At 49.1% G+C, this 23,007-nt stretch overlaps 1 protein-coding gene across 5 annotated transcripts in view; it reads left to right on the top strand.

The window, feature by feature from the left end:
• The first annotated feature begins 563 nt into the window (after positions 1 to 563).
• NT5M (5',3'-nucleotidase, mitochondrial) overlaps positions 564 to 23,007 on the top strand; it is a 90,519-nt gene continuing 68,075 nt past the window's right edge. For all 5 annotated transcript variants that reach the window (XM_073881817.1, XM_073881815.1, XM_025863919.2 and 2 more), the window contains exons 1-3: positions 564 to 986; positions 4,206 to 4,306; positions 16,361 to 16,421. In XM_073881817.1, coding sequence (XP_073737918.1) covers positions 717 to 986; positions 4,206 to 4,306; positions 16,361 to 16,421 — 432 coding nt within the window. In that variant the 5' untranslated portion in view covers positions 564 to 716. The remainder of the gene's footprint in view (positions 987 to 4,205; positions 4,307 to 16,360; positions 16,422 to 23,007) is intronic.

Here is a 23,007-nt window from a genome sequence, read left to right as displayed (position 1 = left end):
TTCATACTATTGTCACCCTCTGACAAATTTTTTTAATTTTTTTAAAGAGTTTATTTATTTATTTGACAGAGAGAGACACAGTAAGAGAGGGAACACAAGCAGGGAGATGGGAGAGGGAGAAGCACGCTTCCCGCCGAGCAGGGAGCCCGATGCGGGGCTCGATCCCAGGACCCCGGGATCATGACCTGAGCCGAAGGCAGACGCCTAACGACTGGAACCACCCAGGCGCCGCTGAAAAATTTTTTTTTGCCTGTTTTGTACGCTTGTCTGTCTCCTCTTCTTTAAAGGTAAATTCCAGGATGGCAGGAACCTTGCGAGGTTTGCCCACGGCCCCATACGGTAAGTGCTCAGCGACGCAGCCCCTCGCTCCATCAGCGTACACGGCTCCGGCGGTCTCGCTGCTGCACTGGGAGGGGGGAGCCCAGGCCCGCGGTCCTGGGAGAAGATGCGAGTGGAGAGCCTGGGACTGTGGGCGGTCCCCAAAGCCACGCCCCCCGAGCCCCGCCTCCGCCGGGGCGCGTGCCGCAGCCTCGCTGTGGGGCCAGAGCCTGCGCGCTCGCGCCCCAAGCGCCCAGCGCCCCGCGCTCCCCGCGCTCCTCGCGCGCCCCGGCCGGCAGGGGTTTCTTCCTCGCCCCCGCTGTCATGTCTCCGGGCCCGGCCCGGCGGGGTGGCGCGGCGCAGGCCCCGGCGCCCGCGGCGAGCGACCGCCCAGGGCCATGATCCGGCTCGGCGGCTGGTGTGCGCTGCGGCCCCGCGGCGCGGCGTTCCCGGCGGGGCGGCGCTGGGGGGCGGGCTGGCCGGCGGGCCGGGAGTGCGGCCGCGCCCTGCGGGTGCTGGTGGACATGGACGGCGTGCTGGCCGACTTCGAGGGCGGCTTCCTCAGGAAGTTCCGCGCGCGCTTCCCCGACCAGCCCTTCATCGCCCTGGAGGACCGGCGCGGCTTCTGGTTGTCCGAGCAGTACGGCCTCCTGCAGCCCGGCCTGAGCGTGAGCATCCCCCGCCCCGGGGCCCCGTTCCCGCTCTGGGGGGCCCCGAGCCCACCCGCGCCCGGCGGGACTGCGGCCCTCCTTCCCAGCCCTGGGCCGGGAGCCCGCGTGACCTTGGGTGGGGGTCACCTCCCCGAGCCTCGGGGTGGTCCTCTCGTAAAACGGGCGGGGGGTGGTGGTGGTGGTGGCCGGGGAGGACCGGGGCCGCCGCGCCCTGCGCAGCCCAGCGCTCAGGAACTGTTGGCTGTCATCGAGGGCTTCTCAAAAGTCAGGAGAATATGAGGCGTAAAATACGAACTCTATCTTAAGCTGACTCTTTAATTTTTGGTGCATTTGGCCGCAAGTCTTGAAATTTTTTAAAATGAAATAAACGTTACAAGTAGAGTCCTCTTTCACCCCTGCCACAGTCACATGCCCATTTCTTCATGCTCACTAATTTGATGAGTGTTTTTACCGTTCTTTTTTGTCCTTTTCCATGAATGCATAGCTCCCAGTATTTGAGGCCCAGCGAAGTTGAGTGACTTTCTGGACATCACACAATGAGTCAGTGGTCAAGATGGGGTGGGTTCAACTCCTTGGTTTATCCTCTTGCTTTGGTGGCCCTGCTGAACCTGAGCCCACCGCATCCCCCTGACTCCCGCTGTGCTTTGCTGTCTGAGTCCAGGATGGATGGAGGGGAAATATCCAGGCATGTTTATAGACAGATGGCTTAGTTTGTGAGTTTAAACTATTTCGGGAAAGGAATGGGATTTTGCCTTACACAAACTTAAAGAGGCTGGATGTTTTCTGGCATCCCTTGATTGGCCGCCCAAGGTCACCACCAGAAGTGTGATGATGATAATATTCGAGCCTGTTTTGTATCCACAGGTTGACTGCATTGTCTCCCATGTGAGGTAGACATTTATTATCTTCGTGATGCAGATGAGGAAACTTGTCCCAAGTCCTATAGCTAGTAAGGGGCTCAGCTAGGATTCCAGCCCAAGTCTGTCTGCCTTCCCAGGCACATTTAGCTTTCCCCACCCCAAAATCCTCTGTCCTGCTCTAACAAGTGACACATCTTTTGACTTAAAAAAGTAACTTGACAATAATTGGTTTGTTGAGAGGCAAGTGTTAGAAAGAAAACCAGGCACCACGGCGCTTCATCAACACCATGCACTTCAGAAGGCGACTTTCTCCGAGTTCTGTGTGCTCACTTCTCCCAGCTCTAATACCTGATTACCGACTTCAAGCTGGAGAGAATATCCTAGTAATTTTTGCGGTCTCGTAACAGACTGCCCTGCTCTATGTGGCTGTTCATTTATAGACAGTGCACAGTATTGGCAGTCTGGGCCCCTTATTTCCTCCCAGGAGTGTATTGGGGTGAGGAGGTAAAGCCCACCCCCAACTCTGAAAAGGACAGTGGTTTTTGAACTCCTTTGTACGGATGTGCAGACTCCACATCTAAGGAGATAATTTTACCATTTTCTAAGGACTAGGCAAAGGAACGGAGCTCTTGGGACACTAAGGATGCAGTGTTCTGGGAGTGACCTGCTGAGTTCTGCTTCTGGGAGCATTGCAGCAAACAGGATTTTAATAGATGAACACATGCCCTGTGTCCCCAGCATAGCCCACAGCAGGACATCCCTGGGTCTCCCCTTGGCTGAGCTGGCCCGGCACCTACAGGTAAAAACAACCAATGAACCAACCCACCTTGATTATGTAAGCATTTCTGCTTTACAAAATATCACTCTCTCGGTAACCCCTTTGATCTTCACAGGGCTTGCAGAGGTAATCAGGGCAGAGGTGGAAGGCAAAGCTCATTTTAACTGACTTAGAATCCTACACTGTTAGGACAGTTGAGGAACTCAGCCCAGAGAGAAAAGTGCCTTGATCAGGGTTTCAGAGCCAAGTTAGTGATGGAAGGAGGGAGGGGATGCCGGGATGCTGATTATTGAGGCAAGGTGGTGAGGCCAAGATCACACAGCCAGGGCCAGGACCTCTTACTCCTCCGTCAAGTACACTTTCCCCCTGTCCCCCTGCCTCTGGGTGAGTCAGAAGCCCTGAGTCAAGTTCTGACAGTATCACTCATAAGTGGCCTTGAAAACAATCCTCTGTAAGCCTGTTTCCTTATCAGTAAACTGGGGATAGTGATTCTTGCCCCTTGTGGGAGGTGAGGGTCAAACAAGAGAGACCATATATTAACTATCAGTACTCCTTTGCTTCAGCCCACATAGTTCACAAGAATAATGCCAGTGTGATCTCGGGGCGCTCCGCCTCTAAGTGGGACGTGGTGGTGGTGCTTGTTCTAGAGTGTGCGGGTTCTGACCTGGGAGAGACAGCTCCTGCTGCACACATGGGATGTAGGTTCCTGTTCCTCGGAGGCCAGGGTCTGTCTCCCCTCCCCTTGTCCTGGGCCTGGAAAAGTGTGGCATTCTGCAAACTTGATTTTAGGCTGGTGACAAAAGGTAGAAGCTTGTAGCCTCGGAGTCAGGAGATGGTGTTCAGCTCTCAGTAATGCCACTGTTCCGCTGTGTGGCATTGAGTAAATCCCTTCCCCATTCAGAGCCTTGATTTTCTCATATGAACAATGAGAGTCTGGATTTTTGGTTTTCAGACTTTAAAAGCTGCAGAATACTTTTTAAACAAAGTACTTAATGACATACCAATGCATAAGACAGATACCAGAGCTGTTCCAGTTGATACGGGTGAGGAACCTGGAGTTCTGCTCATTTGGCCTTCCACCCGCCCTCCCTGGCCCCCCTTACCCCACATGGCACAGTAGTGCTCTTAAGAATCTCTGAGTTCCTCCAGCTCTTGAATTTAAGGACTTCAGCGCCATGACAAGACCAGGTCCACCCGCAGAGCCTCTGCGATGTCTCTGGCCATTAGAATCAAGCAAGCGCATGATTCATGATGACTTGCCTTTGGTCCCAGATGGCTCTAGCCATGCCTCAAGGAGAGCAGGCTTTGGGATCCATTGCTCCTGACTCCTTGGCTGGTCTCTACTGGATCTTTGCAGAAGTCAGAGCCACTGGAGAGGGGCTGGAACACACACATGCTCCATGTGATTCCCCGGTCCCCCCAGGATATGACCTTGGGTATGTGTATTTGTATTGGGGGAGGAACGTGGAAGGCTCGCACTCTTCTTGTCAACAGCTCTTCCCAGCTGCGCCATCGTCCCTGTGATGAGGCAATGTGCTGAGTCCCCTGAAGTCACCCACTTCTCTCTCGTCTTCTTAGGAGAAGGCCATTAGCATATGGGAATCAGAAAATTTCTTTCTTGACCTGGAGCCTCTGCCAGGGGCTGTGGAAGCTGTGAAGCAGATGGCCAACCTAGAAAAGTAAGTTTGTCTTCCCGTCTGAGCATCTGTGCCTTCCCCCTGCCAGGGCCTCCCCTACTCTTCCCCGCCCTCTGCCTCTCCTCACCCCTGCACAGGCCCATGCTTGTTTCTTTGGTACTCAACCTGGTGACACCCTAACTGAGTGAAACAGTCTCAGCTTGTAAACCAGTGAGGTGTTTTGATCCGGTAACAGGAGAAAATATTGAGTCTAATTGGACCTGGTTGACTGGGTGCTGGATGTGCATTTAATCAGCAAATAGCTGAGAACCAACCGTTAGATGCTGCTGGACACCAGTGATACAGAGATGAACAAACATGGTCCTGCCCTCATGGAGCTCACAGAGTAGACATTAAACAAAGAATCTCACAAGCCGAGATAATCACAGACTGTGGTAAGCACTGGAAAGGAACCGAGGAAGGAGTACAAAGAGGTCTAAAGAAAACCTAACAAGAAAACTCGGTGAGGAAGCAGCAGGAGGAGTAGTGTGTGAGCTATTTCTGTTTTGTTCTAGTGAAGTGGCTGCTTCTGGGATCTGAAGCCCCAGCTCCATAAGCGTTCACTAAAATCCATCAGCAGTTACAGATGATGTGCTTCCCTGAGGACTTAAAAAACAACAACAGCCGTATTGAGATATAATTCACATACCCTACACCCATTTAAAGTGTACAATTCAGTGGTTTTTAGTATGTCCACAGCAGAGTTGTGCATTCATGACCGTAGTCAATTTCTGAAGACTTTCATCAGCCCCAAAAGAAACCCTATACCCATTACCAAGTCACTACCCCTTCCCTCTCCTTCCCCTGCAGCCTTAGGCAGCCACTGTCTACTTTAGGGCTCTGTAGATTTGCCTGTGCTGGACATTTCATGTATACTCCATATAGTGCACTATGTGGTCTTTTGTGATTGGCTCCTTTTATGCAACATTGTGTTTTCAGGGTCATCTCCTTTGTAGCACAAATCAGTACTTCATTCCCTTTCATTGCTGAGTAATATTCCTCTGTATGGATATGACACATTCTGTTTATCTGTTCATCAGTTGGTAGACACTTGGATTGTTTCTGCTTTTTAAGAATAATACTGTTGTGAACACTCATGTAGGAGTTTTTTTGTGGCTGTATGTTTTCATATAGGTTGTCTATACCGAGGAGCAGAATCACTGGGTCATGTGGTAAATCCATGTTTAACATTTCGGAGACTGCCAAGTTGTTTTCCAAAGCGACAGTACCATCTGATATTCTCATTAGCAATGTATGAGGTTTCCAACTTCACACCCTTGCCAACACTTGTGGTCTTTTTTATTCTAGCCGTCCTAGTGGGTGTGAAGGGGTATCTCATCATGGTTTTGATTTGCATTTCTCTGATGGCTAATGATTTGAGCATGTTCTTGTGTGTTTTTAGCCATATGTTTATGTTTTTTGGAGAATTATCTTTTTTTGCTAATTTTTTTCAATTGGTTTATTTATCTTTTTATTGCTGTTTTTTTAAGAGTTCTTTATTCATTTTATTTTTTTAAAAAAAGAGAGAGAGAGAGAGAGAGAGAGAGAGAATGAGTGGGGGAGAGGCAGAGGGAGAAGCTGACTCTCTGCAGAGCAGGGAGTCTGATGAGGGACTGGATCCCAGGACCCTGGGATAATGACCTGAGCTGAAGGCAAACACTTAACCAACTGAGCCACCCAGGCACACAAAGAGTTCTTTATGTATTTTAGATGATAAGTCCCTTATCAGATATGTGATTTGCAAATATATTCTCTCATTCTGTGGATTGTTGTTTTAGTCTCTTCATGGTATCCTTTGAAACCCAAAATTTTTATGTGGATATATAGTTCAATTTATCTGGTTTTTTTCTTTTCTTTTTTTTAAAGATTTTATTTACTTATTTGAGAGAGAGCATGAGCAGAAGCAGAGCAGAGGGAGAGGGAGGAGCAGACTCTCCACTGAACAGGGAGCCTGACACGGGGCTCCATCCCAGGACCCCGGGCTCATGACCTGAGCCGAAGGCAGACCCTTAACTGACTGAGCCATGTGCCTGTTTTTTTTTCTTTTGTCATTTGTGTTTTTGGTGTGTATCTAAGGGTTGTTTGCCTAATCCAAGGTCACAAAGACTTGTTCCTATGTTTTCTTCTACGAGTTTTATAGTTTTTGCTCTTACATTTAGGTCTTTGATCCATTTTGAGTTAATTTTTGAATATGGTGTGAGGAAGGTGTCCCACCTCATTCTTTGCATGCAGAAATCCTCTTCTCAGTACCATTTGTTGAAAAGACTCCCTCCCCCCCCGCCCATTGAATTGTCATGGCTTTTTTGGAAAACATCAACTGACCATCAATATTAGGATTTATTTCTAGGCCTGTATATACTTTTATTGGTCACAGTTTTGATTGAATTTACCCACCTGAAAGACCAATCAAACATAAGGTCCAATTCGGTCTTTATTGTGCCATATATAAAGGCCTCCAAATATCATCAGCGTTCAAAGTTCTGACTTGGTAAATGGGCATCAGAGGAACACAAAATGCTTAGAGTTTGAGTTGAATCATAGACTCGTTTGGTAATTTATTTTTAGACTTGACTCAGGTTGTGCCGAGTAGTATATTTCATTCTGGTTTATGATTTGAACTTGACTGATAGTGGAGTACTGTTGTATAACTTCTTGCATCTGCAGGAAGAGCCTAGAGAGGCAAAGCATATGTGTATTTGCACTGCAGCTTTTCAAAGCTCTATTTGTGTCTGGATCAGCGTTTCCTGGACCACATTCAGCCAACTCTATCCTGGGGTGCTAGATGGCATAGGGGCTATAAGGTTATGTCCTAACTGGAGTGAGGCTGCCCAGGCTCAAGCCCGGACTCTTCCAGAATCTAATCCTCAAACGTTGGGCAAGTTATTAAGCTTTCTGGGTCTCAGTTTCTTCACCTGTAAAATGAGGGGAATGAGAGACGCCTCACTATAGCTCCTGGCACACAGTAGGTGCTCAGTAACCGTTAGCCGCGGTTGTTATTATTCTGCAAGATTTAATAGGTGTGCAACAAAAAAAGCGTTCTTTAACCAAAACAGTGCAGGGGACATTGGATTAAGGAGGTTTCTTTACCATAAGACTTTGAAGGGCTTCAGGTTTGCTAATATGTATCATGCCTCTTCACTGGGGTAGCAAAGGATGCAGCTTTTCTTCATATGTATTCTAGTCCAGAACACTCTTTCCCACAGCTTCCCTGTGAACACTTTTGTGAAAATGCAAGTCTAGACCATACCACAGGTCTTTTACCTCTATTTTGGCTCTTAACGGGGTAGATTTCCAAGGTCAGTCAATGCCCAAAGTGTGGACAGAGACAGGGGTCTAGTCCATAGCTAAGTGGCTAGCTTTGTGTCTGGTGCTGAAGTAGACAGCGGCCAAGATTTAAAATGTTACTGAAGGAATATTTGTCAGGCACCTGCTATGGGCGAGGCCCTGATACCAGATGCTGCAGATACAGAAGTAGATAAAAGACAGTTCTGGCCTTGGAGAAGTTCACTAGGAAACGAATGACTAGAACAGAGTTCTGAAAGCATTGTGGTAGATGTACGGATGGAGACAGGCAGGGCTACTCCCCAGGGGAGGCAGTGACACAGGAGCTGCTGTGCTGAGACATGAAAAGGAATCTGCCAGGTGGAGAAGGCAAAGGGGTTTCCAGTAGGAGGGGAACAGTGAGCAAACACCTTATCTACCCGCTGTCCTAAAATCTAAAACCGCCTCCCTGGCAGGCTGTGTCCTGGCTCCAGAAGCACTGGGTAGGCGGCTGTACCATCCTGGGCCTCACATCACATCCTGAAGAGCCTCCTTGGAATATCTTCAGGGGCGACTACCCTTAATTCAGTAATACCTGAGTATATTCTTACGAAACACTCAAACGGTGGGAGCATACGTGAAACAAATGTGAGTTGCCCATTTTGTCCCTCTCTCCCCGTGTACATCTCCCTCAATGCCACTCTTCCTGTCCTAGTGAACAATTTGGGGTGTACACTTCCAGACCTTCTCAAAGCACTTGCATACATGTTTGTCTATAGGTTTGCAACGTATCTGTTCTATCCAGCAGCCAGAGTGGTATTTCTAAACCAAATTCTGCTCTTGTGGGTCCATTCTTAAAACTCTCTCTTGGCTTCTTTTTGCACTCAGATAAAACCCTAACTCAGCCAGGCTTGTGAGGTGGTCTGCGACCCGGCCATGCTACCCTCTGACCTCTTTTCCCCTATTCCAGGCCAAGCTCGTTTCTGATCTCACAGCCTTTGTTCCTAACAAATCCTCTTGTGGTGTTTCTCCTCAAGTACTTGGCGTGGCCACATTGGTTTTGTTTTTTTTTTTTTTTAAGATTTTATTTATTTATTTGACAGAGAGAGAGCACACGTAGGCAGAGCAGCAGGCAGAGGGAGAGGGAGAAGTAGGCTCCCCACTGAGCAAGGAGCCCAATGTGGGGCTCGATCCCAGGACCCTGAGCCGAAGGCAGACGCTTAACCGACTGAGCCACCCAGGCACCCCTGGCCACATTGTTTTTAATCCTTCAACTCCAAGCACTTTGCGTGTCACCTTCTCAAAGAGGCCATCCTGCTGTAGCTGTAGAGGCCACTGTCCCCAATTAGTCATTCTGCCGCATTCCCCAGGCTAAGCTGAAGTTCTGTGTCTGTGTTTGTCCCTTCCTCTGTCAAATGTCAGTTCCCTGAGTTCAGGGATTGTCTTGGTCCCTAGGGTGCTGCCTGGCGCATGGTACACGCTCAGGCATCTGCTGAAGAAACATTCACGTCATAGTTGTGGCTTATAAAATAGGATTGTAGTCCTCTATATTATGCTACTGCTTTTTCTTTTTCACTTAGCAATATGTGTTCGCTATCTTTCCATAACAACACGTTCGAACTATCTCATTGTTTTAACTGCCGTGTAGTATTTTATTGTACACCACATACTATCATGTATGTAACAATTTCCACAGAGACATTTAAGTCGGTTCTCATTTCTTCCTGTATATCAGGGCTGCAGTGAGTGTGGATGTACATGGGCAAGTATTTCTGTACAGTAGTGGGCTAGCTGAATCAAAGCCATGTGCATTTATTTTTTTTTGTTTTTTAAAGATTTTTATTTATTGAGAGAGAGAATATGGTAGAGAGAGCGCATGAGAGGGAAGAAGGTCAGAGGGAGAAGCAGATTCCCTGCTGAGCAGGGAGCCCGATGTGGGACTCGATCCCAGGACTCCAGGATCATGACCTGAGCCGAGGGCAGTTGCTTAACCAACTGAGCCACCCAGGCACCCCAAAGCCATGTGCATTTAAAAATAGTTTATATTGAGGTATAATTAACATATGTGTTATGTTAGTTTCAGGTGGGCCATTTAATGATTCAACGATTGTATACATTACTCAGGCTCATTACGATAAGTGTACTCTTTTATTTTAAAGATTTATTTATTTAGGGTGCCTGGGTGGCTCAGATGGTTGAGCGTCTGCCTTCAGCTCAGGTCATGATCCCGGAGTCCTGGGATCGAATCCTGCATCGGGCTCCCTGCTCAGTAGGGAGCCTGCTTCTCCCTCTGCCTCTCTCTCTGTCTCCTATGAATAAATAAATATAATCTTAAAGATTTATTTATTTATTTGGGGAAGAAAGAGAAAGTGCGTGCGCACGAGTAGGGGAAGGGGCAGAGGGAGAGAATTCCCAAGCAGACTCTGCACTGAGTGCAGAGCCTAATGCAGGGGCTCGATCTCATAACCCTAAGATCATAACCTGAGCGGAAGCCGAGTCAGATGCTTAACCGTCTGAGCCACTCAGGTGCCCCACAATAATTGTACTCTTAATACTCTTTGTTTATTTCACCATCCACCCCCCCAACTTCTCTGGCAACCCTCAGTCTGTTCTTTGCATTTAAACTTGATAGATACTTAGATACTATCCTTTAAGCAGATGTTCCCCCATAAGTAGCATAGTATATTTCATATAAAATGCCCTCCATCAACCTGACTTATCCTTGAAAGGGGCATTTGGTGTTAAAAAAAAAAAAAAGAAAAGCCAAAACTGATTTGGAGCCAATGTCAGCAAATAAATGAGTCCTATCTGAATCTCCCTAGTGCTTAGAATATGATGGATTTTAATATATGTTGAATAAAAGGAACTCATGATGTCTAAAGCAATGAGTACTTTCTGATGGGACTGTAAGGGCTTCCCTAAGGGAAAAAATGTTTGCTTTTAAAGAAAATAGAGCTTATGAGGGGGCGCCTGGGTGGCTCAGTCGTTAAGCGTCTGCCTTTGGCTCAGGTTCATGATCCCGGGGTCCTGGGATCAGCCCCGCATCGGGCTCCCTGCTCCGCGGGAAGCCTGCTTCTCCCTCTCCCACTCCCCCTGCTTGTGTTCCCTCTCTCGCTGTGTCTCTGTATGTCAAATAAATACAATCTTTTAAAAAAGTAGAGCTTATGGTTAATTTTGGAAAATTAAAATATAAGATAAAAAAATCATTTATAATCTCGTCGTTTGAAACCACCGCTTTCTTACATTTTGGTGTTTTTGCTTGAGTTTTTGCTCATATAGATCTTTTCCCCATAGTTGTTATATTATGTATAGCTCTTAAACATGTATTAAGAAGTAGTGGTATTTGCCAAAACAAGTATTTGACATCCTAGGGGGACGACTTAACACCACTCATCTAGAAGGATAAGTTTAGATGTGCTTACACCTGTGTTTAATAAACATGACTTTCAATACTTATCATTAGAAGTTAAAGGGAGGATAATACAGCATCCTCCAAACTGAGAAGGTACTCTTTTTTAATTTTTTATTTTTTGGTACTCTTTTTTTTTTTTTAAAAAAGGATTTTATTTATTTATTTGAGAGAGAGATTGGGAGAATGAGTAGGAGGAAGGGCAGAGGGAGAAGCAGACTCCCTGTGGAGCAGGGAACCCGACTCAGGACCCGATCCCAGGACCCTGGGATCATGACCAGAGCCGAAGGTATACACTTAACTGACTGAGCCACCCAGGCGCCCTGAGAAAGTACTTCAAGACTGGAGACTCCATACAGTTTATTCAATTTTATTCAGGGTAACACTGACAGGGGGTCAGGCGGGTGAGGATCCAGAGCTGCCCATCTATTCTGTGCAAAGTCCCAATCTTAAGCCATAGATTTTATAGGGCAAGGGGATGTACAGAGGGCACTATGGTAAGGGCAAAGGGTCTAACACTTATCAGACCTCATGGTGCCACCTGTGTGCCGAAAGAGGGGGGAAGAAACTATGCTATCTCTACTAGTTACCTAAGCAACTTTAGGGGAGGTCAGAACAAGCCTTCCCGCTTTCCGGGCGGGGCATACGTTAATCTCCCAGGGGCCTGGAACACGTACCCCCAAGGGAGCTCATCGCGTGGACATGAACAAGATGGAGTCAGTGTTGTCAACCTCCCTACAGTTGAGGAGCCTGGCATAGGAGGCGATGTATTCATTCACCCAGTAGACAGATATATTTTGTGTCACCTCATATGTGCCTGGCACTGTGCTAGCACTGGGCATATATTTGTAACTAAGACACCTAGCCTAAGGTCTTGGGTCTTGAGGGGTTTTCATTATGGTGCGGAGGATGACAAGTAAACAGAGAACTAATTTTAGCTTGCAGTAAGCTTGATGAGGGAAATAGCCGATGTGTTTGAGACTAAATGGGGAAAGGGCTACTTCAGATGGGGAGGAGGTGACACGTGACTTCAGAGCTTCATGTTAAGAATGAACTGGTTAGTAAGAAGCCAGAGGGCAGAGGTCCTGATATGGGCAAGGATTTGCTTATTTGAGTGACATTTTGAAGGAGACCAGTATGACTAGATTTCAGTTAGTGTGGCAGGGATGGGAGGGATAGTCCACTGGTGGATGATTGAAGACTGAATGATGTGACTTAAGTTATAAAAACATGGACTTGGAGTGATAAGTTTGGACAGGGATTTCTCCAAAAAAAGATATGCAAATGGCCAATGAATGCATGAAATTTTGCCCCAACATCAGTAGTCCGTAATGAAATGTAAATCAAAACCACAATGAGATACCACTTCACACCCACTAGAATGACTATAATAAAAAAAAAAAAAGGACAATCGTGTCACTGAGGATGGAGAGCATTTGGACCCCTTATCACTGCTGGTGGGACTGGAAAATGGTGCGGCTGCTGTGGAAAGCACTTGGGAAAACATTTCCTCCAAATAGTAAATATGGAGTTACCATATGACCCAGCAGTAGCACTCTTGGGAGTATACTTGAGAGAAATGAAAACACACATCCACACAAAAACTTGTGCATGAATGTTCCTAGCAGCGTTGTTCGTAATAGCCAAAAGGTGAAAACGGTCCACGTGTCCGTCAGCTGATACATGCACGAACAAATGAGGCCCATCCATCCACATCCAATGCAGTAGTACTCAGCAATTCAAAGGCGTGAAGCCCGGGTACATTCTACAATGCAGGTGACCCTTGGAAACGTTTTCCTAAATGAAGGAGGCCAGTAACAAAAGACCGTGTATTATAGGATTCTATGTATGTGAAATATCCAGAACAGGCAAATCCACAGAGATAGGGAGTAGGTTGGTAGTTTCCTAAGGCCAAGGGCAGAATGCAGAGTAATTGCTAATGGACACAAGGTTCCTTTTGGGGGCATGAAAATGTTCTGGTGATTGTTGTCAAAGTCTGTAAATGTAGCAACATTCATTGGATTACAAACTGAAAATGGGCATCTGTGATGGTTTAGGAATTATATCTCCATGAAGTTGTTTTTTAAAAAATCAGCCTGCTCAAAAACAAAAAACAAAACAACCAACTATGGATACATTTAATAACATGACTGAGTCCCAGAAATAACTTTACTGGATGGAAGAAGCCAGACAAAAAAGAGTACATATTCTGTGTTTCCATTTATATAAAATTCTAGAAAGTACAGTCTGATCTGTGGTGACAGAAAGCAGATCAGTGGTTGCCTGGGGCCCAGGGGTGGGGTAGGAACAAAGGGGCAGGTGGAGAGATGACAGGAGGGTGCCAGGAAACTTTAGGGGGTTATTTATTATCTTGATTGTGGAGATCTGTGTTTCACATGTAACTTATCATATCATAGCTGTGTAGTTTATTGTGTGTCAATCATACCTTAATGAAGCTGTTTAAAAATAATCAGTCCAGGGGCACCTGGGTGGTGCAGTCGGCTGAGCATCTGATTCTTGGTTTCGGCTCAGGTCATGGTCTCAGGGTTGTGAGATCAAGCCCCGTGTTGGACTCTGTGCTCAGCGCTGAGTCGGCTTCAGATTCTCCCTTCCTCTGCCTTTCCCTCTGCCCCTCTCCCTGCTCGCGCAGTCTCTCTCTCTCTCAAATAAATAAAAATAAAATCTCAAAAAAAAAAATCAGTCTGGATGCTGGGTGGAGAAAGGCTCAGCGGGGAGCAGAATTGGAAGTTGAAGAACCATGAGAGGTGGCAGTCCTTGAGACTGGGGTGGCGACCATGGAAGAAAGTTGATGGAATGAAACACACCTTGGAGGAAGAACCCATAGGTCTGGGGATGGATCTTGGGGAAGTTCCCCTTCAAAGGGTAGGAAAAGGGGTGATCTTTAGGTTTTTTGCTTGAGCATCTAGATCTGTATAATAGTGCCATCAACTGGGGAAGGAACAGGTTTGGCGAGTGGGGAGAGCCATATGTGCCATTTTGGAAAAAAACGAGTATTGGCGAGATGTCCACGCAGAGATATTCAGTAGGCTATTAAGGACGTGAGCCTGGCACTCGGGGGACGGAGCTGGATGGTGAAGGTGAAGTTGGGGGCACCAGCATGAAGATGGTGCGTAAAGCCCTTGATGACGTCGCTGAGCAGGGAGTGTAGACGAAGAGCCCCTGAGGGTCAGAATCACCAGGGCGGCTGGGAGAGTATGCCTGGGGTGGCCGACGATGGGCAGGCATGCCAGGACCAGGAGCCCCCACAGAGGAGAACAGGGCTACCTGGGTGCTGGTGAGCCAAAGAAAGGGGAGTGCGCATGGGCTATGGTGACATGAGGGTCCTTGGTGACAACAGGCACTTTCTGGGTAGTGGAGGGCATGGACTCCAGGTCGGGGTGGATCAAAGCACACACAGGTGCAGGCCACTTGGGATGTCTTGGGAGCAGAGAGAAGGGACGGCACAGGAGCGGGTGTGAGGTCAAGGTCGTGTGTGTGTGTATGTATGTTTTAAGATGAGAGAGAGCACAACAGGTTTGAGTTGTCGGGAAGCACAATCCCAGAAAAGGGAATGTGGCAGCGCATTTCCTCCTTGCGAAGATCGGGGGATGGAATACTGCGCGCAAATGAAGGGCTCGCCTTGAGAGTAAGGAGGGATGCCTGTTCCTCCCGTGCAACTGAAAGGGAGAAGAAGTTCAGACACAGGCTTGGTTCTAGATTCCGGGGTGGTGTGTGGTGGCTGTCCTGGAGACTAGCACCTGCCCGGGCCCTGGGGACAGGCTGCCTGGTAACTGCACCACTGCCTTGGGGTGGGGGTTATGAATTTAAGATGAAAATGGCCAAACCGATTATGTGAGTTTTTTTTTTTTTTTTTCCTCCAGCAACATTCGGTTGCTTGGCTGTGGGTCCAAGAAGCTGGAGAGTGGGGTTCTTTCCAGCCGTGGTAGAGGGACAGAAAGACCAGCAGGGAGATGGCAGTGGGGCCAGAAGGCCCCCAGGGAGGATGAAAGCGCGCTGCGCCTCCGGGAGTTGTCTGTCTTGCTGAGGCTGAAGGATGGAGCGAAGATGTCAGATCGTGTTTGTGGGGAGGACAGTGACAGCAGCAGGGAAGGGCAGCACGCCCGTGGTTGTGGGGCACGGGCCTCGCCAAGTTAGGGATTTTGAAGGAGTCGCTGGGTGAACCGGGGAGACCTCGGCCCCTGAGTCCTCCACCTAGCCTGACCAAATGATGTCGCCGGAGGCTCTTGGTCTCCTCTGGAGAAAGAATTCAAGGACAGTATGGCGACGGAGCGTGGTGAAGGAATGATACTCTGTCAGCTGTCTTGGGCCTGTCTGGTGGGATCCCGTTGCTTGTGGTTTTGTTTTGGAGTGCTGCCTGGACAGGCCTCTGACTTTCCTCCTAGCTGACCATGACTTCCTCTGCCGGCCTCCAGGCACCCCGTTAGGACCTAACTAACCACCCGCTCTAACAGGAGGAATGGCCTGGAAGTGACAAGGGAGGGCGAGGAAGACCCTCCTCACCTTGTGTCTCTGAAGGGGACAGTGCGGTTGGCAGAGGCAGTGCTGAGAGGTAACGAGAAGGCGCGTGCTCTCTGCCGAGGGACCTGGCAGTCTGACGTCGGCAGGACTCTCGGGACTAATTTGTCAAAGAGCGAAGGAGCCCAGAAAATCTAGTCTTCCGTAGGCTCAGTCCACAGAGTGGTAGATGGTGGCTTTCTGCGGATGTTCGGGACCAGATGGCTCTTTTGGGGAGGGTCTGGGGCCCCTGGGCTGTGGGGACAAGGCCCTTGAGGTCAGCTCCCCCGCTCTCACCAGCACAGAAGAACCAGACTGTGGGAGGGGGCGATCCTCAGCAGAGCCCTTGTCCGTTTTGTGGGAGCTTAGGCTGGCTGCGAGGAGGGGGCTCCTCCCCCTCCCCCCTCTGCCAGAGGGCTTGGCGGACATACTTTACCAGAAGACTCTCATGGGCTTCTTTGCTTTGTATTGCACGAGGCCCTGAGTCTCCCTCAAGTGACTTGCCCTGCACCCCTTTATTGCGTCTCTCATTGCTAATGCTTCTTTCTCTCAGTATTTCCCTGTTCAGATTCCAGAGAGGGCAGGTGCTTCGCCCAGCCAAGCTCTGGGTTCCGGCCATGCAGAATTGCCATCCATGGACGCCCATCCCTGAGCGGGGCACTGGGCCAGAGGAGAGGTCACATGTGGCTGCTCAGGGCTGGGGGACGGGATGTGTCTGGCTGGGAGAGCAGTGCGGGGCCGTGGGTTTTCCGGTTTCCAGGTGATGGGGGCAGACCTGGGAGGGCCTGACGCCTGCAGGGCAGGGGGGCAGGAGTGACAAAGGCCGCGTGGACATGGGTGCTCGGGCTGACTGTCCTTCCTGTTTCTCATAGCACTGATGTCTTCATCTGCACGAGCCCCACGAAGATGTACAAGTACTGTCCCTACGAGAAGGTAAGATTTGCAGCCTGCTTGCAGCCTCCTCTCATCTTGACCCCACGTGTCACAGGTAAGGGGTGCTAGCGCTCAACACACCCCGGGGGAGGGGTGCAGAGCCTCACAGCGAGGCCTTCGGCAGCTGGGGTGGCCCCGTTGCTGCCTCTTCTCCTGTCCGTCTGCCCGGCTCTCCCCTCCCAAAGACCTTCACTAGCACCAGTCTGACATTCCAGCATGTTCTCTGCAGGGAGCCTGATGAGAATGCAGGTTCTCTGGAAGGTGACCACCCCCATGCTAGTGAGACATCCCTCGTGAAGGGTGAGGCAGGGAGAGAAAACGTGTCGGGAGAGGCGCTGGAGGCAACCCAAACCCAGACATTAGGGTGCGTGAATGTATTTATGCAAAAGTCTTACAAAGGTGAAACGGTTACATTGCGCTTCACCACACACTCGTGTCTTCATCCTTGTTGCAAATAGAATTACTTAAAACTGAGGCTTTTCTGGAAATTGGGAACCTGTGGTGGCCAAACCCATGGGAAAGGTGTGTTGCCCAGGAGGTGGGCATTTGCACAGGAGGTGGGTTCAGGGGAAGTGGGAGCAGCCTCCCCAGTCCAGGAAGGCGGGATTGGGGGCCCCACTACCCCCCTCCTCCCGGGGGGGTGGTGCTTGCTCAGCACAGACCTTTAGGCATGAGTTCTCTCAAGTGTGTTCACATGATCTCTCCCTCTCCAACTCCGTATTAGAAACAAAATGCACACAGTCCGCCAACATTAAATGCCTTTGGCGTGTGTTAAATGGAATGGGGACTCACCCTTACTGAGTAGTTAACAGCGGTGTTACGGAAGGTGCTTGGCGGCCACCGAGTCATCACGTGCTCCCGTGCCCCATTCCCTGGTTATCCCCGTGACTTTTTACGGGAGTTTAGCTAAACTCAGGGGAGTTAACAACCTGATAGAAGTGGACGTTCTCCAGCCCCTCCTGGGACCTTCTGAGCTGCCCAGTGTGTTTTAACAAGTCCTGCAGGTGCACCCTTAAGTCTGAGTAACTATCGAGCCAGAGCACCTGTTTCAGCTGTGGTTGTAGTGGGCCGTCAGGGTGATCGTCCAGGGCTTGTTGGAGGAAGATGTGTCAACTGATGTGTCTCTCCCTGGGCTCCTGACATCCCCGTCCCATGTCTGTCCCTCCCCTCTCGGTAGACTGGCATCGTCCACCAGCCTCTGAGCCTGAAAGCCAGGGAACCATCCTGGTGACACCCTTTTTACCCCTCACACCCAGTGCATCAGCAAGTTGTGTGTCCTGTTCAGGGTACCTGGCGTCCTGTTCAGGGTACCTGTTCCGGGTACCTGGCGTCTGCCTACTTTTGCTCCATCACACCACCTTAGCATTTCTTCCCAGAACCACTCAGAGAGCCTTCTACACTGCCTGTTCATTTCCACCCAGAGCCAGTGGAGGTCTTTCGTAAAGTAGATCATGCTAGCCCCCTACTAGAAAACCTTTTAACAGTTTCCCACTGCACTTAAAAATAGAATTTTAAAATATATACATACACACACACACATGAACTCCTCGTCAAAACCTGCCAAGCCCCTCCCAGCCACCTCTCTATCATAAGTTCCTGATTCTGCATTCACGATGCTCCCATGTTCCTATTTCTTGGACATACTTTGTGCCCTTAAACATGCGGGGACCCCCTGTGTGCCTCGTTCCTCCTCATCCCTTAGGTCTCACTTAGCTGCCCTCCCCCACTTCCTGACCATATCTTAAAGCTTATTCTTTCTCTGCCTTGCTGTTCCATCCCTCAGCCCTTGTTTCCTGTAGAAACACTTGAAATGGGCTCGCATCTTTGTCTATGTCCTGTTACCTGTCCGTCTCCCCAGTGGACTGCAAGCCCATGAGGGCAGCAACCGTGTCTGTCTTGTTGACTGTGGGTCCCCGTGCCTGGCGTGCTGTAAGCACTCAGGATTTGTGTCAGATAAATAGATTCATTTGTTCAACAGAAGCTTATCAAACATATCTTCGTAATAATATTTGCCTCCAATGTGCCAAGCTCTATACTTTTTATAATCAGTACAGCAACTCCCTGTGAAACAGAGGACTCCTCTGGTCTGACAGATGAAGAAGGAGGCTGAGAGGGGCAAGGCAGCTTGTCTCCTGGGTCTCGCGATCATACAGGCTGTGGGGCTCGGTCCAGAGCTGTGCATCCCAGAGCCTGTGCCCCTGAGCCGCTCCCACTAGCAGCGCATGCTCCCTGTGCCCCTGAGCCGCTCCCACTAGCAGCGCATGCTCCCTGCCGAGGGTTTGGAGTCCAGTGAACACGTGGGCAGAGGATATCACTTGGGACCCTTCAGCTGCGGCAACGTGAATGGTGTCCAGCTAACTTGAACAAAAGTAGAGTTTATTAGGACACTGTTGGTTTGCTCAGAGAATCACAGGAGAATCTGAAGGAGCAGCCCCTTGACAAGCAGGCTGGGAGCCAGAGCCGGTGGGCGGTCTCCCCAAGCATACGTGCTCGCAGAGGACCACAGCGCCGTTCATTCTCCATCTGTGGGTGTCTCTGCCCAGGTTTCCCGTTCCCAGGAGGGAGGCTTCCCAGCTGAGCTCAGGTCACACTCCTGGCACTTGGCCAGGGGAGCATAGGCATCCTGACTGATGTCGCATTAAGGACAGGGGTCTTTGCAGAGAAAAATCGAGGTGCTGATATCAGAGGAAGGGGAGCCGTGATTAGTGGATAGTGGATGCCCTGACCAAACAAAGGGGAAAAAACAAAACCCCGGCTACCAACTTACCACTTAGTGATAGAAACCCTGTTAATATTTTGAGGTGTTTCTTTCTAGTTTTTCTTTGATGCATATTAAATATAATACGTATATTTTCATAAAACTTGAATCTCATGTGGTTTAATATCCTTTTTCTCCTTCATGGAGTTTTAGCCTTCTTTCTGTCACCAAATATTCTTCAAAAACATGATTGCTAAGAGCTGAAGTCATCTCGTACCTACATCTCCATGTGATTATGTCCATAGGATAGATTCCAGGAGGTAGAATTCCTGGCTCTCACAAGGAGGGCACATTGTGACACGCACTGCAGGGAGGGGCATGTTGTCGCCACTGTGCTGGCGGCCACCAGAGCACCCTTCCCACCCAGGGGCCAGGCCGGGCCACGTACGGTTGGTCAGTGGAGGAAGTGGGACACTGAACAAAGACATGAAGCCAGCAAAATGCGGAGTATGTTTGAGGAACTTTGGGTGAATTGTGTTGGCTGGTAGCCCTAGAACCTGTGGGATTGGGATCAGACTGGGGTACAGACTTATCTTCCAGCCATGCTGTCACCTCCAAACCCCCACCCCTGCCCCAGAACTAAGTCAGTGGGGAAGGCAGACAACGGTATCTTGTGAAGAGATGAAAATAGCCCCAACCACCTCCTCTCCCATCATCCATGCTCTGTCCCATCCCTGGTAGATGGACCTTGCATCCTTGGCTAGTTGAGGCTGGGGGCAGACGGGTGCTGATGATTCTTCTGCCTGGTGCCTGTGGTGGGGGAGTGCGGGGGCTAGTCTCAGGACATCAATTGAGGATGGATGTTTTACCCTCATGGTGGTCCCAGTGGGGGCTCAAGGCCCAGAACTCTCACAGAGTTCTTCCCTCTGCTCCTGCCCTCCAGAGCAGCATCAGCCTTGGGCAGCCCAAGTGGGAGCTTTTCTCCTTAGTTGATTCCTCTCGAGACCCAGTCAAAAGAGGGGAGCCTAATTGCTAAGAGGTCAACTTCTTTATCATACCTAAGGAGTCAGACTTAGGTGCCATTTAGTTTATCAGAACCTTCATTCTGGCTGGAGCTTGCTGACATTTTAAACCCAAACCTGCTCAGTAGTAGCTGACTCGTGAGTTGGTAGTAATGCAGGCAAGGGCTTCTCCTGTAATGATCCATTAGCCTTAATAATAGCCCTATGAAGTAGGTACTATTATTATCCCCATTCTACAGATGAGGGAACCGAGGCACAAAGAGGTTAAGTAACTTGCCCAAGGTTGGCAGCAGGACATGGTGAGTCAGAGTTGGGCAGTCTGGCTCCAGAGCCTGTACGCTGTACCTCTGTGCTATGCTCACCCCCTTCTCTAATTCCACCTGACTCAGAGCTCAGCATGGTTTACTAGGTTTTCCCTCCAAGGAGATTTAAAAAATCCATGTTAAATTCTTCATACTTCAGCATGACATTTTACTGTTACTTTCCCTCATTCCACAAGGTGAGTGATCACAAGTGGGATTAAGTGAGATGCTTGGTTGTAACAGTGGGACATGTTCTTTTCATCTGAAGTCGGGTCTCCTGATCATATGTCTTTCAGATGCTGTAGTTGATTTTAAGAATAAACGTTAAACATTTCCACCCCATCATCGAGCCTCTCCACTTAAACTCAAGTAAAAAAATGTAGATAATGAATTAAATTTCTTCACACATTTCACACCAGATTGTCCAACTGCTCCCAGAACTTGAACCTCTTATAAAAGACTTACACTAAAAGGTGCATCACTTTCTCTTGCCACCAGCAGAAACCACAGGTTCTTTTAGGAGCAGGTAGAGCCACACTCCAGCAATTCAGGAACTTTCTCTGGTGGTACCTCCCACTTTGTGTGCTACCCAGTAGTCTAAAACTGGGGCTTATGGTATGTTTTGGCCCAAACTCCTTTTTGGAAAATAATTGGCTGTTCATGGTAATTGGCATAGGGTTTTTTGGGAAGAAGATGGAAACTTTTGGGGATTAGATGGGCAATGGTTGTACAACATAGGGGATTACTTGAAAAAAACACTGAAATGTACACTCTAAACTGCTGAATTTTATAGAATGTAAATTATATATTAAAAATGACTATCAAGTGAAATAAAGGGAAAAAGCCTTTTATAGTATAGAAAAGGAGAGGTCTCAAATAAAACCAGAAATGAAAGAGTTGATACAACTGTGGTTGATACCACGGAAATATGAAGGATCGTAAGAGACCACTAAGAATAATTATATGCCAACAAATTGGACAATGTAGAAGAAACGGATACATTCCTAGAAAAACAACCTTCTAGGACTGAATCATGGTGAAATAGAAGATCTGAATAGACCAGTTACTACCAAGGAGATGGAGTCAGTAATCAAGAACTTCCCAAAGAACAAAAGTCCATGACAGATGACTTCACTGGTGAATCCGGCCGAACATTCAAAGAAGAATTAATCCCAACCCTCCTCAAACTCTTCCAAAAAATAGAAGGGGGCTGAAGGGGGACTCTTCCAAAGACATTTATGAGGCCAGCATTACCCTGATACCCAAACCAGACAAGAATGCCACAAAAAAGAAAATTCAAGGCCAATATCCCTGATGAACATAGATGCAAAATTCCTAAACAAAATATTAGCAAACTGAATGCAACGATACAGTAAAAGGATTATACACCATGATCAAGTGGGATTTATTCCAGGAATGCAAGGATGGTTCAACATCTGCAAATCAATCAATGGGGGGGGGGGTGCGGAGCAAGGTGGTGGAGGAGTAGGAGACTGGATTTCGTCTGGTCTCAGGAATTCAGCTGAATAGGGATCAAACCATTCTGAACACCTACGAACTCAACAGGAGATCGAAGAGGAGAGTAGCAACAACTCTCTGAACAGAGAAGCGACCACTTACTGGAAGGTAGGACGTGCGGAGAAGTGAATCCGAGGCGATATTCGGGAAGATAGACGGCGGGGGAGGGGGCCTCCGTCGGCCACTTCTGGCAAGTGATAGAGCCGTGGAGCACAAAATCGGACCTTTTAGAAGTCGGCTCCGCTGAGGGATGTCGCTCCAGTGGCTAAGCAGGGGGTGGAATCCTCCTGGGACAGTGTGGTCTCAGGACCCTTGGGGTCACAGAAAGACCGGGGGTGCCTGAGTGCAGCAGAGCTCTCAGGTATCGGAGCGGGGAAGCCGGCTGCAGAGACGGAGCCGAGGCGCGGGCTCTCAGCTCGGGGTTGCCATAAACTGTGATCCGCGGCCCAGTCGGGCCACTGCTCCTCCAGCAGGGACCCAACAAGCGGCAGAGCCGGGGAGACTCCCCTTCCTCCCCAGGGAGGAGCGGCGCGGAAGCGCACCGCAGGGATCTGCTGGGTTTGGAGACTCCACACGGGGTCGGGTGCCAGAGATAGAAACGCTCGGTCACAGGCCGGGTGAGCACGGAGTGCGGCCGGAGACTGGGGAGACAGGAGTGACTGCTTTTCTCTGGGGGTGCACTGAGGAGCGGGGGCCCGAGTTCTCAGCTCCTCCGGGCGGAGATTGGGAGGCCACCATTTTCACCCTGGTCCTCCAAAGCTGTACCGAGAGCTTGCAGGGAACAAAAGCTCCTGAGAGCAAACCTGAGCAGCTTGCTTAGCCCGGACCGACAAGGGCGGGGCAATTCAGCCTCCGGCAAAGACATTTGGGAACCACGGCAACAGGCCCCTCCCCCAGAAGATCAGCACGAATAGCCAGCAAGCCAAGACCAAGTTTACTAATCAAGGAGAACAGGAGAACTCCAGCACTAGGGGAATACCGCACATAGAATTCATGGCTTTTTTTTACCATGATTCATTAGTTCATCAAAGTTAATTTTTTTAACT

This window comes from Callorhinus ursinus, unplaced genomic scaffold (assembly GCF_003265705.2).
Source record: "Callorhinus ursinus isolate GAN/ISIS: 27379988/994484 unplaced genomic scaffold, GSC_fseal_2.0 scaffold43, whole genome shotgun sequence".
Taxonomy (NCBI): domain Eukaryota; kingdom Metazoa; phylum Chordata; class Mammalia; order Carnivora; family Otariidae; genus Callorhinus; species Callorhinus ursinus.
This window is presented reverse-complemented; position numbering and strand designations above follow the sequence as displayed.